Raw genomic sequence first — 15,957 nt, 5'->3', positions numbered from 1 at the left:
TCCAGGTTTAGCACCAGCCACATGTCTGGCTAGGAGATGTTGGCTGCAAATTATTATCTAGGAGACTCTGATGGCATCCAAGGGATTTTTCAGCAGGAACCAGATTAAGGCTTTGTTCTTGATTGTTCATTCTACCCAGGCACGTCCATGGAATGTGTGGGCCCCAATGCTATGGTAAGCATTTCTGCCAAGGCTTACTTGTATGCTAGAATATGGGATGGGATGATGGCCTTTGGACAAAACTGCCCCTGAAGTGCCTGTGCTGGTTTGTGATTCAGTGGGGCCTTGGCAGCTGAATGGGTTTGAGAGGAAGTGGATGGGGCTCTTGGCAGCTGTGGCTTTGCCCCTGGATATCAGCCAAATGCTAAACATGTCTGACTCTGATTGTTTTTTTGAGATTAGGAAAGGTTTGAAGGGAATGCTATCGTTCGTGTGGTGGCCAGATAGGAGTCATGACCACCTTAAGCAACTGAGTGAAGGTATCTTCCCTGCTTACCTCCCTTTGAAAAAACCTTCCCAATGAATGGAGCCCAGAACAAAGGGGGTGCCTTACCCAGAGCAGCCAAATTCCTAGAAACTTCCAGCATGACTTCCCTGCACAAGGCCCTCTGGCCGGGATCCAGCAGTGCCCACTCCTCCTCCGTGAAGTCCATAGCCACCTCCTCAAAGGGACCAGAGCCCTGGAAAAAGGAAGAAAATCTTCCTTAGCAGACAATCCCACAAAACACTTGCAAGTTTTCTCCCTCATTGCACAAAACATAAAACAAGGGACCGAACGGACATTTTCTTGCAGGACAGACTGGTGCTGTAAGTGCACAAAGATGACTGCATTCACATTTTAGAATGGCAACACAGCCCCCCTGGGAGAGCCTCCCACTGACCCAGAATAACTCAGCAAGGAGGTTTTGGGGAGCAGAATCCCCTGCCCTCACCTGCTTGACTGAGCAAATTCCTTAGAAAACAAGACACACCCACTAGGAATTTCTTTCCTGGCCTATTTCAAAATGTTGGAAATGAGCCTGGAAATCCCAAGTCACTTGACGAACAGTCTTACTGTGGCAGCAATTTTTTATTTATTTATTTATCAAATTTGTCACTGCCCATCTCCTCCGAGCGGAGGGACTCTGGGCGGTTTACAATATAAAACAATAAATATATAATAAAACTTCAACATAAAACACACTATAAAACAATTTCACAGAACTACCAAATATAAAATAGTCCCAGCTCCTGCTCACCTAGCAGTTCAAAAACATGCAAATGTGAGTAGATCAATAGGTACCGCTTCGGCGGGAAGGTAACGGCGTTCCGAGTCGTCATGCCGGCCACATGACCCGGAAGTGTCTATGACAACGCCGGCTCCAAGGCTTAGAAACGGAGATGAGCACCGCCCCCTAGAGTCGGACACGACTGGACTTTACGTCAAGGGAAACCTTTACCTTTACCTTTTTACCAAATATAATAAAATCCAGATGGCTGTGATCTCAGTCATTGTATAGGAGGGGCACTTCAAGGCACTAGCCAGCCCCAAGTATGACTATTCTCCTCCCTACCCAAGCCTGGTGGCAGAGCCAGGACTTCAACTTCCTCCAGAAGGCTAGGAGCGATGGGGCTAATCTCACCTCTGGGGGCAAGATGTTCCAGAGGGCGGGTGCTACTGCAGAGAAGGCCCGCCTCCTGGACCCCGCCAGATGGAATTCTCTTATCAATGGGGCCCGTAGCATGCCCTCTCTGCATGCTCGGGTGGGACGGGCTGATGAAACGGGGAAGAGGCGGTCCCTTAGGTAACCTGGTCCCATGCTATGTAGGGCTTTATAGGTAATAACCAACACCAAGAATTGGACCCGGAAGCAAACTGGTATCCAATGCAGCTCGTGTAGCAAGGTGTTATGTGCGCCCTTCTAGGAGTGCCAAAAATAGCCCAAACAGCCGCATTCTGGACCAGCTGAAGCTTCCAGATACTCTTCAAGGGTAGCCCCATGTAGAGCACATTGCAATAGTCTATATGGGAGATAACAAGGGCATGAGTGACTGTCCGAAGGGCCTCCCGATCCAGGAAAGGGCGTAACTGGTGCACAACACAAAGCTGTGCAAAGGCCCTTCCAGCCACGGCTGCCACCTGCTCTTCGAGCAGGAGCCATGAGTCCACAAGGACCCCCAAGTTATGCACCGGGTCTGTCTGGGGCAGTGCAACCCCGTCCAGAACCAAAGATGACAAAGTCCTGGATACGGCAGAGCCCTTAACCCACAGCCACTCCATCTTACCAGGGTTCAGCTGAAGCTTGTTCCCATCCAGGCCCCTACAGCCCCCAGGCACCTGGAAAGGGCAGCTACGGCATCACTTACCTCACCTGGGATGGAGATATACAATTGAGAATTGTCAGCATACTGATGATACCTCATCCCATGGTGATGGATGATCTCACTCAGCGGTTTCATGTAGATGTTGAATAGGAGAGGAGAGAGAACCAAACAATGCGGCACCCCACAAAGGAGGGGTCGAGGGTCGGATCTCCTCCTCCCTATCACCACCAATTGGGACTGGCCCTGGAGAAAGGAGGTGAACCAGCGTAGAACCATGCCACCCACCCACAACTCCGAGCCAACCCAAAAGGATACCATGGTCGATGGTTTCGGAAGCCGCTGAGAGGTCAAGAAGAGCAAGGATGGATGCACTACCCCCATCCCGCTCCCGCCAGAGGTCATCCATAAGTGCGACCAATGCCATTTCCGTCCCATATCCGGGCCTGAATCCTGACTGAAAGGGTCTGTTTCCTCCAGAACCCTCTGGAGCTGTAATGCCCCCACCTTCTCAACCACTTTCCCCAAAAAGCGGAGGTGGGAGACTGGACGAAAATTATCCAGTATAGTAGGGTCCAGTGATGGTTTCTTGAGGAGGGGATGTAATTTAGGATTCCCTATTGGAGTTTTTACATAGGAAATCTTCAATCTTCAACTTCATATGATTCATTTTTAAGTGGATATTGTAACATATATCTGAAGAACTTTTTGTTGTTCCTATTCATTCAATTCACAGGTTTCATTTCTTTACTGGTTTTCTGCACTCTTGTGAAAATATTAAGAAGTATTAAACTCTTTCAACAAATACAGGTAGTCCTCCAGTTATGATGGGAATGGACAGGAATCTCCATCGCTAAGCGATGCCGTCATAAAGTACGACCGCATAGCTTAGCAACAACAATCCCTGCAGACCCAATTGCCGTCATTAATCAAATCAAATCCCATGGTTGTTAGGCGAGGCAACCTCCTTCTGGCTTCCCATAACCAAAGTCAGTGGGGAAGCTGGCAGGAAGTTGCAAGTCCTAGGTTGGCAGGCATGCGTGTGGCTGCTGTCAGGTTGAGGAGGGAACGAGGCGGTGTACATGGGATTCCAGGGAGGACTTGGGAGGGGTTGGGGAGGGTGTGCAAGTGTTAGAGTGTGTGCATGAGAGGTGCAGTGCAGGCCGGGGAGGGTGCAGAAAGGTGCACATGGGTGTTCTGGAGGTGTGGCACAGGTTGGGTGCACAAGACGTGGCGAGGGTTGGAGAGGGTTTGCGGAGGTGCACCAGTGGCTGGCGAGTGCATAGGTGGGGGAGACTTACTGCAGCGACTTCCAATCAACCCCAACAGCTTCCCCATTGACTTTCTGGGGAAGACGGCAGGGAAGGCTGCAAATGACAATCACGTGATTGTGGGGCGCTACACCCAGTTGTAACTGAACTGGTTGCCAAGTGCCCAGATCGCAATAACATAACTACAGGGGTGCTGGGACGGCTGGAACTCCGAGGACCGGTTGTAACCACCTTTCAGTCAGCATTGTCTTAACTTCAAAGGATCACTGAACAAATGGTCATAGATTCAGGACTACCTGTAAATTACATTTCCTAATATAAGCCTCTCAGTTTACCATTTAAATTGTCTCTCATTTTTATTTCCAGAACAATCTTGAAAGCTGACTCAGCAGGTTATTCTGGGGGGTCACTATGTCCAAATGCACATGGACTCAGCATTTGGTTGCAAAAGCAGCTCATGAACAGAAGGAGCTTGAACTCTACTGCTCAACCTAGACTTACGTGGAGAGGTGGCCCAAGTTGGATCCTCCCGAAAAGCAGCTCCTTAGAAGGACTGGATCGATCTCCTCTTTCCTGGAGCTCTGCTGAGATCTCCCCCATGAATGGCTCCTGCACCTGAAAGAACAGCCTGGTTTATGATCCACTTTTGGATGGCCGTAACCATGTTAGTTCCCTTCCCTAACATTTTCCCTCTCCATCTGAACTTCCCCAACCCAAGTCAAACTGATACAACTTGGGGGTCCTGCCTTGTCGGTGGCTGCAATTTCTGGGTAAATGCCTGCCATTTTTGTGAACTGCTTCATTGCCTCTTGTTATTTCCTCTTTTCATTCTGATCAGGAGTTCCTTCTTCCTCTTCTCTCCTTTTCTTGATAGGTGTGGCCTTCCCTTCTTTGTGGATGTACTTATTCCTATCTCTTCCTCCTGGAGTATTTTCCTTTAGATTTAGGGACACAGATAGTGAACAATTCAAAGGAGATCAAAGGAAGACGGAAGAAGTATACTGTGAGGTTTTTATTTTAAGGCCTAATTTCAGAAACTCACAGTACAAGCCACGATGGATATGTGAAGTTCTTTATTAGGTCTTTACCTCAGACTGTCAAAGCCACAACTGGCTCCACTTCCTCCTGCCTCCCTCCTTGGTCTTCCCACCTTTTCTTTGTCCTGCCCCTTCCTCTGCGTTGACAGCTTGCATGATGGTGGCCTCTCAGCCTCTCAGTTCTGAATGGGGTTGCTGCCATCTGCTCTCTTCTTATCCCTTGCCCTTCATTGCCTGTAGTCTCTCCTCTATCCTTCCTTCCCTTTGATGTGTAAGGTTAGAGCACCCAGGTGCAATTAACCATTGCCCCTGGGTTCTCCATCCTTACGTATACTGAAACACCGTACAGCAGAGATGTCAACATCCAAAATACCTTAGAAGGTATTACCAAGTCAGAAGGCTACAGGACCTGGTGAAATACCCACTGAAATACAGCAACCAACAGAAAAGAATCAAGCAAGGTTCTAACCAAGCTATTTTAGCAAATCTGGAAAATGATACAGTGTCAATCGATTGGAAGAGATCAATCTACATTCCAATAACAAAAAAAAAAGGAGACTCAACAAGAGTGTTCAAATTATGGTACAATATCCTTAATTTCATACGCTAGCAAAATAATGTTTAGGATCATCCAATGCAGATTAGAGCCCTAAATGGAAAAAGAGATGCCGGATGTTCAAGCTGGCTTTAGAAAAGGCTGAGGAACACGAGACAGTATTGCTGATGCACGCTGGATAATTGAGAAAGCCAAAGAATGCCAAAAAGAAGTCAGTACGTGCTTCATCAATTATAGAAAGTCCTTTGAAATGGGTTGATCAGGCCAAGCTGTGGAAAGTGCTCAGAACAATGGGAATCCCAGAACATCTTATTGCCCTCATAAGAAACTTACATACAGGTCAGGAAACCACAACACAGATGGAACATGGTGAATTAGGCTGGTCAGTACAACCAGAGATATGTCGGTATACCATTGGAAGATGAGACCCCCAGGTCGGAAGATGGTCAAAATGCTACTGGGGAGGAACAGCAGATGAGTTCAAGTAGCCCCAGACGTGATGACGCAGCTAGCTCAAAGCCAAAAGGACGGCTAGCGGCCGACGGTGCTGGTGGTGAATGGTGAATCCGATGTTCTAAGGATCAACACACCATTGGAACCTGGAATGTAAGATCTATGAGCCAGGGCAAATTGGATGTGGTTATTGGTGAGATGTCAAGATTAAAGATAGACATTTTGGGCGTCAGTGAACTGAAATGGACTGGAATGGGTCACTTCACATCAAATGACCACCACATCTACTACTGTGGACAAAGAGGACCACAGGAGAAATGGAGTAGCCTTCATAATTAATAGTCAAGTGGCTAAAGCAGTGCTTGGATACAATCCCAAAAACGATAGAATGATCTCAATTCGAATTCAGGGCAAGCCATCTAACATCACTGTGATCCAAATATACGCCCCAACCACAGATGCTGAAGAAGCTGAAGTAGAGCAGTTCTATGAGGATCTGCAGCACCTACTGGACAACACGCCTAAAAGAGATGTTATTTTCATCACGGGAGACTGGAATGCTAAGGTGGGCAGTCAAATGACACCTGGAATTACAGGTAAGCATGGCCTGGGAGAACAAAACGAAGCAGGATATAGGTTGATAGAATTTTGCCAAGACAACTCACTCTGCATAACAAACACTCTCTTCCAACAACCTAAGGGACGGCTTTATACGTGGACTTCACCAGATGGACAACACCGAAATCAGATTGACTACATCCTTTGCAGCCAAAGCTGGCGGACATCTATACAGTCAGTAAAAACAAGACCTGGAGCTGACTGTAGTTCAGATCACAAACTTCTTATTGCACAATTGAGGATCAGACTAAAGAGATTAGGGAAGACCCACAGATCAGCTAGATATGAGCTCACTAATATTCCTAAGGAATATGCAGTGGAGGTGAAGAATAGATTTAAGGGACTGGACTTAGTAGATAGGGTCCCGGAAGAACTCTGGACAGAAGTTCGCAACATTGTTCAGGAGGAGGCAACAAAATACATCCCAAAGAAAGAGAAAACCAAGAAGGCAAAGTGGCTGTCTGCTGAGACACTAGAAGTAGCCCAAGAAGGAAGGAAAGCAAAAGGCAACAGTGATAGGGGGAGATATGCCCAATTAAATGCAAAATTCCAGAGGTTAGCCAGAAGAGATAAGGAATCATTTTTAAACAAGCAATGCACAGAAGTGGAAGAAGACAATAGAATAGGAAGGACAAGAGACCTCTTCCAGAAAATTAGAAACACTGGAGGTAAATTCCAAGCCAAAATGGGTATGATCAAAAACAAAGTTGGCAAGGACCTAACAGAAGAAGAAGAGATCAAGAAAAGGTGGCAAGAATATACAGAAGACCTGTATAGGAAGGATAACAGTATAGGGGATTGCTTTGAGGGTGTGGTCAGTGAGCTAGAGCCAGACATCCTGCAGAGTGAGGTTGAATGGGCCTTAAGAAGCATTGCTAATAACAAGGCAGCAGGAGACGACAGCATCCCAGCTGAACTGTTCAAAATCTTGCAAGATGATGCTGTCAAGGTAATGCATGCTATATGCCAGCAAATTTGGAAAACACAAGAATGGCCATCAGACTGGAAAAAATCAACTTATATCCCCAAACCAAAAAAGGGGAACACTAAAGAATGCTCAAACTATCGAACAGTGGCACTCACTTCACATGCCAGTAAGGTAATGCTCAAGGTCCTGCAAGGTAGACTTCAGCAATTCATGGAATGAGAATTGCCAGATGTACAAGCTGGGTTTAGAAAAGGCAGAGGAACTAGGGACCAAATTGCCAATATCTGCTGGATAATGGAAAAGGCCAGGGAGTTTCAGAAAAACATCTATTTCTGTTTTATTGACTATTCTAAAGCCTTTGACTGTGTGGACCATAACAAATTGTGGCAAGTTCTTAGCGATATGGGGATACCAAGTCATCTTGTCTGCCTCCTGAGGAATCTGTATAACGACCAAGTAGCAACAGTAAGAACAGACCACGGAACAACGGACTGGTTTAAGATTGGGAAAGGAGTACGGCAGCGGCTGTATACTCTCACCCTACCTATTCAACTCGTACGCAGATCACATCATGCGACATGCTGGGCTTGCGGAATCCAAGGCTGGAGTTAAAATCTCTGGAAGAAACATTAACAATCTCAGATATGCAGATGATACCACTTTGATGGCTGAACGTGAAGAGGAACTGAGGAGCCTTATGATGAAGGTGAAAGAAGAAAGTGCAAAAGCTGGCTTGCAGCTAAACCTCAAAAAAACCAAGATTATGGCAACCAGCTTGATTGATAACTGGCAAATAGAGAAAGAAAATGTAGAAGCAGTGAAAGACTTTGTATTCCTAGGTGCAAAGATTACTGCAGATGCTGACTGCAGTCAGGAAATCAGAAGACGCTTAATCCTTGGGAGAAGAGCAATGACAAATCTCGATAAAATAATTAAGAGCAGAGACATCACAGTGACAACAAAGGTCCGCATAGTTAAAGCAATGGTGTTCCCCGTAGTAACATATGGCTGTGAGAGCTGGACCATAAGGAAGGCTGAGAGAAGGAAGATAGATGCTTTTGAACTGTGGTGTTGGAGGAAAATTCTGAGAGTGCCTTGGACTGCAAGAAGATCAAACCAGTCCATTCTCCAGGTAATAAAGCCAGACTGCTCACTTGAGGGAATGATATTAAAGGCAAAACTGAAATACTTTGGCCACATAATGAGAAGACAGGACACCCTGGAGAAGATGCTGATGCTAGGGAGAGTGGAGGGCAAAAGGAAGAGGGGCCGACCAAGGGCAAGGTGGATGGATGATATTCTAGAGGTGATGGACTTGTCCTTGGGGGAGCTGGGGGTGTTGACGACCGACAGGAAGCTCTGGCGCGGGCTGGTCCATGAAGTCACGAAGAGCCGGAAGCGACTAAACGAATAAACAACAACCACGTTGGCAAGGTGCGATAAGGCTGTATACTCCCCTTATTTATTTGACCTATATGCTGAATATATATTAAGGGAAGCTGGATTGGAAGAAGATGAGTGTGGCTTTAAAATTAGAGGAAGACACGTCTATAACCTGTGCTATGCTGATGACACTACCCTGATAGTCGAAAATGGAAATGATCTGCAAGCCCTAGTACTAAAATAGCACAGTGAAGAAATGGGACTAAAATTGAATATAAGGAAGACCAAACTAAGGACAACAGGTAGGACAACTAGGCTTGAATTGGCAGTAAAAATTTCAGAGTGGTGGGTAGCTTCTGCCTTTTAGGATCAACCATCAATACTAAAGGAACAAGCAGTCAAGAAAATACGCCACAGATTAGCACTTGCTAGAGCTGCCATGAAGGCCTTGCAAAAGATTCACATGCCATGATGTGTCTATCCCTACAAAGATCAGACTTGTGCAAGCCACGGTATTCCCTGTGACACTCTGTGGAAGCGAAAGTTGGACTTTAAAGAAGCAGGATAGGAAGAGTATTGATGCCTTTGAACTTTGGTGTTGGAGAAGACTCCTGAGAATACCATGGACAGCCAAGAAAATAAACCGATGGCTCATCAAACAAATTAGCCCAGAGTTCTCATTCGGGGCACAAATGACTGGGCTCAAATTATCCTATCTCGGACACATTATGCAAAGACCTAGCTCTCTGGAAAAGGAAGTAATGTTGAGAAAGATGGAAGGAAAGAGAAGAATGGGACAACCAGCAGCAAAGTGGATGGACTCAGTTATAATGGTGATGAGTGCACCGTTAGGAGATCTGAAACAGTGATGATGAACATTTTGGACTTGGCATGTCAAAAATTCAGAAAATGCCTAACTGGACTCTGCTAGCATGTCACACACGCACCCCCAAACAAAAGATCAACAATTCTTTACATATGCATTTATTTTTTGAAAAATACAATCCAATCACGTGTGGTGCTATGATATAAACGTCAAATAATTACAAAAAGCAGCAGCGTTCACTCGCACCAACCTTTCTGAAGTTTCACACAAATTACAAGTGGCCTGTCCAGGAACCAGTGTTGGGGCAATAATAATAATAATAATAATAATACGAATTTACGTCCCTTCACACAAATTGCAAGCGGCTTCTCCAGGAACCAACTTTACATGAAGGGGCAATAACTATTAGTAGTATTATTATACTGATCTGATATTATCTTATATGATAATATAAGATATGATATGACATATTGTTAATAGTATTGCCCCCTCATGTGAAGCCGGTTCCTGGAGAAGCTGCTTGGAAATTGCGTGAAGGGGCGTGCCTTGACGCGAAAGGGTGTGAAGGGGCGCCTTTGAGTGAAGGGGTGCGCTTTTGCTGGCTTCAAATTGCAAGTGGCTTCTGCAGGAACCGGCTTCACGCAAGAGGGAGCATGAAGACAGTAAGGTGAGCTGGCGCGGTGGAGGGCAGGGCAGCAGGGGTCTTGGAGGTGGCAAGGGCGACTGGCTGGGACTAGGCTGGGGCAGCTGGGCCTTCCTGAGGTGTGGCAAGCAGCCCCAGAGCTGTGTGGAACAGAGATGGGGAAGGGGAGAGGTGGGTGGGTGGAGTTGCATTGCCATTTTTTAGTTCAGTTTCTTTGGTAACTCAAACAGGGAGAATAGGTGTCAGGTGTCGATGAACACCGGTGTGTCACCCAAAATGTTGTGGTGTGTCACCTTTGACACCCGTGTCATAGGTTCCCAATCACTGACCAAGTTAGGGATAGATTGCCATGGAGAAAATCTATCTGATTGCTCGGAGTCACAAACCACTTGATGGCACATAATCAAGCTCTTGAGAGGAATGGGACTATCTCCCTTTCTGTTTGGCCTCCTTTTGCCTCTTGAAGCGGGGAGACCGCCAGCCTGGAGGTTCAGGGACAGAGACCGTGGGATCCACACCAAGATGCTTTTGTGGGAAAGAGGCACACCCTGAAAATATTGTGACTCTAATATTATTACATTATTATGTAATTATCCGACAATCTCTCTGCTTACATTAGTTGGGAAAGTCTTGTAGGCTTGGGATCTCCACCTCTAATGTATTGTGCTGAAACCAAGAAATGTACTAAAGGGAAAACTATATTTAAACTGTGATTTGATAATGTATTGTACTGTATACTGCTGCTTTCTATGGTGCTTGTGCTCACTGGAGCCAAAAACCTTGAGAAAGGGGAAAAAGGGTTTTCAGTCTTTTTGCCTCCTTACATCAAACATATTTTTTCCAATATGCAAGCTAAACTCTATGTGGTCCACCTAAACACAATTTTCATCTTCTATTTAATAACTTTTTTCTAATCCTTTGTCCATTCTTTGTACTAATTTGCAGCTGTGTAACATAGCTGGGCTTCCTTGCTTCCTGCTTCTTCCCCACCCCCCAAAAGATCTACCTAGGAGAAGAAATATAACTTCAATATCCTGTTTGGTTAACAGGTTCCGTTCATGAGAAAAAGGTTGAATTGATTTGACTGAGTTCAACACTAATGATACCAACTAAGATTTCTAAAACAATCCCAGAACTGGGATGCTCCAATTCAGTGTGGGGGAGGGGTGTTTGGTAAGGGATATTGTTGGGTAACAAAGCCCTCTTGGATTCGGGGTTGGGGTCTGCACCCTTGGTCTGGGAATCCTGACTGGAGGAACCATTTGTCAGCCCTCGGAGGTAGTCCAGACAAGCAGCACGACAATGGACATTTTGTTGTTATTCGTTCAGTCACTTCCGACTCTTTGTGACTTCATGGACCAGCCCACGCCAGAGCTGCCTGTCGGTCGTCAGCTCCCCCAGGGACGAGTCCATCACCCCTAGAATATCATCCATCCACCTTGCCCTTGGGCGGCCCCTCTTCCTTTTGCCCTCCACTCTCCCTAGCATCAGCATCTTCTCCCGGGTGTCCTGTCTTCTCATGATGTGGCCAAAGTATTTCAGTTTTGCCTTTAATATCACTCCCTCAACTTCAGCAAAGGATCGTTACCTTGTCGTGGTGCTGGAGCTTGAGCACCTCAATGATGCCATGAGCTAAACCGTGAAGGGCCACCCAAGACGGGAAGGTCATGACAGAGAGGTCAGACTAAATGCGATCCCTGGGGAAGGTAATGGCAACCCACCTCAGTATTCTTGCCGTGAAAACTAAATGGATCAGTACAACCAGAGATATGTCGGTATACCATCGGAAGATGAGACCCCCAGGTCGGAAGATGGTCAAAATGCTACTGGGGAGGAACAGAGGATGAGCTCAACTAGCCCCAGACATGATGACGCAGCTAGCTCAAAGCCGAAAGGACGGCTAGCGGCCGACGGTGCTGGTGGTGAACGGCGAATCCGATGTTCTAAGGATCAACACACCATCGGAACCTGGAATGTAAGATCTATGAGCCAGGGCAAATTGGATGTGGTTATTGGTGAGATGACAAGATTAAAGATAGACATTCTGGGCGTCAGTGAACTGAAATGGACTGGAATGGGCCACTTCACATCAAATGACCATCAGATCTACTACTGCGGACAAGAGGACCACAGAAGAAATGGAGTAGCCTTCATAATTAATAGTAAAGTGGCTAAAGCAGTGCTTGGATACAACCCAAAAAACGACAGAATGATCTCAATTCGAATTCAGGGCAAGCCATCTAACATCACAGTGATCCAAATATACGCCCCAACCACAAATGCTGAAGAAGCTGAAGTAGAGCAGTTCTATGAGGATCTGCAGCACCTACTGGACAACACGCCTAAAAGAGATGTTATTTTCATCACAGGAGACTGGAATGCTAAGGTGGGCAGTCAAATGACACCTCGAATTACAGGTAAGTATGGCCTGGGAGAACAAAACGAAGCAGGACACAGGCTGATAGAATTTTGCCAAGACAACTCACTCTGCATCACAAACACTCTCTTCCAACAACCTAAGAGACGGCTTTATACATGGACTTCACCAGATGGACAACACCGAAATCAGATTGATTACATCCTTTGCAGCCAAAGGTGGCGGACATCTGTACAGTCAGTAAAAACAAGGCCTGGAGCTGACTGTAGTTCAGATCACGAACTTCTTCTTGCACAATTTAGGATCAGACTAAAGAGATTAGGGAAGACCCACAGATCAGCTAGATATGAGCTCACTAATATTCCTAAGGAATATGCAGTGGAGGTGAAGAATAGATTTAAGGGACTGGACTTAGTAGATAGGGTCCCGGAAGAACTCTGGACAGAAGTTGGCAGCATTGTTCAGGAGGCGGCAACAAAATACATCCCAAAGAAAGAGAAAACCAAGAAGGCAAAATGGCTGTCTGCTGAGACACTAGAAGTAGCCCAAGAAAGAAGGAAAGCAAAAGGCAACAGTGATAGGGGGAGATATGCCCAATTAAATGCAAAATTCCAGAGGTTAGCCAGAAGAGATAAAGAATTATTTTTAAACAAGCAATGCGCGGAAGTGGAAGAAGACAATAGAATAGGAAGGACAAGAGACCTCTTCCAGAAAATTAGAAACATTGGAGGTAAATTCCAGGCAAAAATGGGTATGATCAAAAACAAAGATGGCAAGGACCTAACAGAAGAAGAAGAGATCAAGAAAAGGTGGCAAGAATATACAGAAAACCTGTATAGGAAGGATAACAATATCGGGGATAGCTTTGACAGTGTGGTCGGTGAGCTAGAGCCAGACATCCTGAAGAGTGAGGTTGAGTGGGCCTTAAGAAGCATTGCTAATAACAAGGCAACAGGAGACGACGGCATCCCAGCTGAACTGTTCAAAATCTTGCAAGATGATGCTGTCAAGGTAATGCATGCTATATGCCAGCAAATTTGGAAAACACAAGAATGGCCATCAGACTGGAAAAAATCAACTTATATCCCCATACCAAAAAAGGGAAACACTAAAGAATGTTCAAACTATCGAACAGTGGCACTCATTTCACATGCCAGCAAGGTAATGCTCAAAATCCTGCAAGGTAGAATTCAGCAGTTCATGGAGCGAGAATTGCCAGATGTACAAGCTGGGTTTAGAAAAGGCAGAGGAACTAGAGACCAAATTGCCAATATCCGCTGGATAATGGAAAAAGCCAGGGAGTTTCAGAAAAACATCTATTTCTGTTTTATTGACTATTCTAAAGCCTTTGACTGTGTGGACCATAACAAATTGTGGCAAGTTCTTAGCGGTATGGGGATACCAAGTTATCTTGTATGCCTCCTGAAGAATCTGTATAACGACCAAGTAGCAACAGTAAGAACAGACCACGGAACAACAGACTGGTTTAAGATTGGGAAAGGAGTACGGCAGGGCTGTATACTCTCACCCTACCTATTCAACTTGTATGCAGAACACATCATGCGACAAGCTGGCCTTGAGGAATCCAAGGCTGGAGTTAAAATCTCTGGAAGAAACATTAACAATCTCAGATATGCAGATGATACCACTTTGATGGCTGAAAGTGAAGAGGAACTGAGGAGCCTTATGATGAAGGTGAAAGAAGAAAGTGCAAAAGCTGGTTTGCAGCTAAACCTCAAAAAAACCAAGATTATGGCAACCAGCTTGATTGATAACTGGCAAATAGAGGGAGAAAATGTAGAAGCAGTGAAAGACTTTGTATTCCTAGGTGCAAAGATTACTGCAGATGCTGACTGCAGTCAGGAAATCAAAAGACGCTTAATCCTGGGGAGAAGAGCAATGACAAATCTCGATAAAATAGTTAAGAGCAGAGACATCACACTGACAACAAAGGCCCGCATAGTTAAAGCAATGGTGTTCCCTGTAGTAACATATGGCTGTGAGAGCTGGACCATAAGGAAGGCTGAGCAAAGGAAGATCGATGCTTTTGAACTGTGGTGTTGGAGGAAAATTCTGAGAGTGCCTTGGACTGCAAGAAGATCCAACCAGTCCATCCTCCAGGAAATAAAGCCAGACTGCTCACTTGAGGGAATGATATTAAAGGCAAAACTGAAATACTTTGGCCACATAATGAGAAGACAGGACACCCTGGAGAAGATGCTGATGCTAGGGAGAGTGGAAGGCAAAAGGAAGAGGGGCCGACCAAGGGCAAGATGGATGGATGATATTCTAGAGGTGACGGACTCGTCCCTGGGGGAGCTGGGGGTGTTGACGACCGACAGGAAGCTCTGGCGTGGGCTGGTCCATGAAGTCACGAAGAGTCGGAAGCGAATAAACGAATAAACAACATCACTCCCTCAAGTGAGCAGTCTGGCTTTATTTCCTGGAGGATGGACTGGTTCGATCTTCCTGCAGTCCAAGGCACTCTCAGAATTTTCCTCCACAATTAACATTAGCTCTATCTCTATTGTAAGGCCAGATCAACAGAATCTTGCAAGGCTGAAAGTATTTCTCCCCCTCTTACTCTCCAGAAAACTAGGAAGGGCCCCTCCTGAAGTGCTTCCTATGTCCCCTCTGCTTCTGTGGACTGAGATACCTTGTGCATGACGGTTATCTAGTCTGCCTCTCTTCCTCCTATCTCCCAAGGCTATAACACCATCCCAACAGTATTCCCCAGATGCCTTCTCTCGGTGACTGTTTGTAAAGAAGAGAAACAGAGGCACATAAGACTAAGGTTTGCTATAATGGTAACGAGAATGAGTAATTTGAGTAATGTCAGCTGAAATGCAAGAACTGCCTCAGTTAATTCCTACAACAGAGGAAAGAAGAAGGGGAGGTCGGACAAGGAATCCCTCAGACTCTGGAGCCTCTCTTACATCCTGGGGGGGGGGAGGTTGTGGGGGGGGGGAGGTTGTGGGGGGGGTTGAAATAGGCTTGAATTTCTCCTTCCTCCCACAGAATTAACCCCAAGAGGAAACAGAAGCATTTGCCTCAAGAAGAAAGGAGTTCTCAAAACATTAGGAGTCCCAGAAAAGGCTGCACAGACACGTCCCCACCTTCTGGGACTTCCTCCAGACACGGCTAGATACCTTGCAGGCCCCCGGACGAAATCCTCCCTCTCACCTGCTGCGTTCCCAGCGCGTCGCCCGCCGCCTGGCTCAGCAGGAAGCCCTCGGCCAGGGCCACCGCCTGCGAGCAGCTCTCCGCTCCGCACTCGCCCACCCAGCGCGCCATCTCCGCGGGCAGCAGGGCCAGGAACTGCTCCAGCACCACCCGGTCCAGCATCTCCGCCTTGCTGCTCCGCTCCGGCCGCAGCCACTGGCGGCACAGCTGGTGCAGGCGGCTGCACAGCTCCCGGGGCCCCCGGGCCCCCGGGCAGCGGAAGCGCCGCAAGCGCCAGCGCCGGGCACCCGGGCCGAGGCCGCCCTCGGCGGGCCCTGCCGCCGCCCCCAGCCGCGGGGGATCCCTCCGGGCCGCCATCTCGCCCTCCGCCTCGGGGGACCG

The 15,957-nt window shown here is 46.7% G+C and overlaps 1 protein-coding gene across 1 annotated transcript in view; it reads right to left on the bottom strand.

Annotated features, from left to right (window-relative positions):
- LOC134492042 (zinc finger protein 420-like) overlaps positions 1-15,852 on the bottom strand; it is a 39,398-nt gene extending 23,546 nt beyond the window's left edge. The window contains exons 1-3 of the mRNA XM_063296163.1: positions 15,577-15,852; positions 4,074-4,187; positions 554-680 (exon numbers count right to left, since the gene is read on the bottom strand). Coding sequence (XP_063152233.1) covers positions 554-680; positions 4,074-4,187; positions 15,577-15,738 — 403 coding nt within the window. The 5' untranslated portion in view covers positions 15,739-15,852. The remainder of the gene's footprint in view (positions 1-553; positions 681-4,073; positions 4,188-15,576) is intronic.
- Positions 15,853-15,957: the final 105 nt, after the last annotated feature.

This window comes from Candoia aspera, chromosome 2, assembly GCF_035149785.1.
Source record: "Candoia aspera isolate rCanAsp1 chromosome 2, rCanAsp1.hap2, whole genome shotgun sequence".
NCBI classification, from domain to species: domain Eukaryota; kingdom Metazoa; phylum Chordata; class Lepidosauria; order Squamata; family Boidae; genus Candoia; species Candoia aspera.
This window is presented reverse-complemented; position numbering and strand designations above follow the sequence as displayed.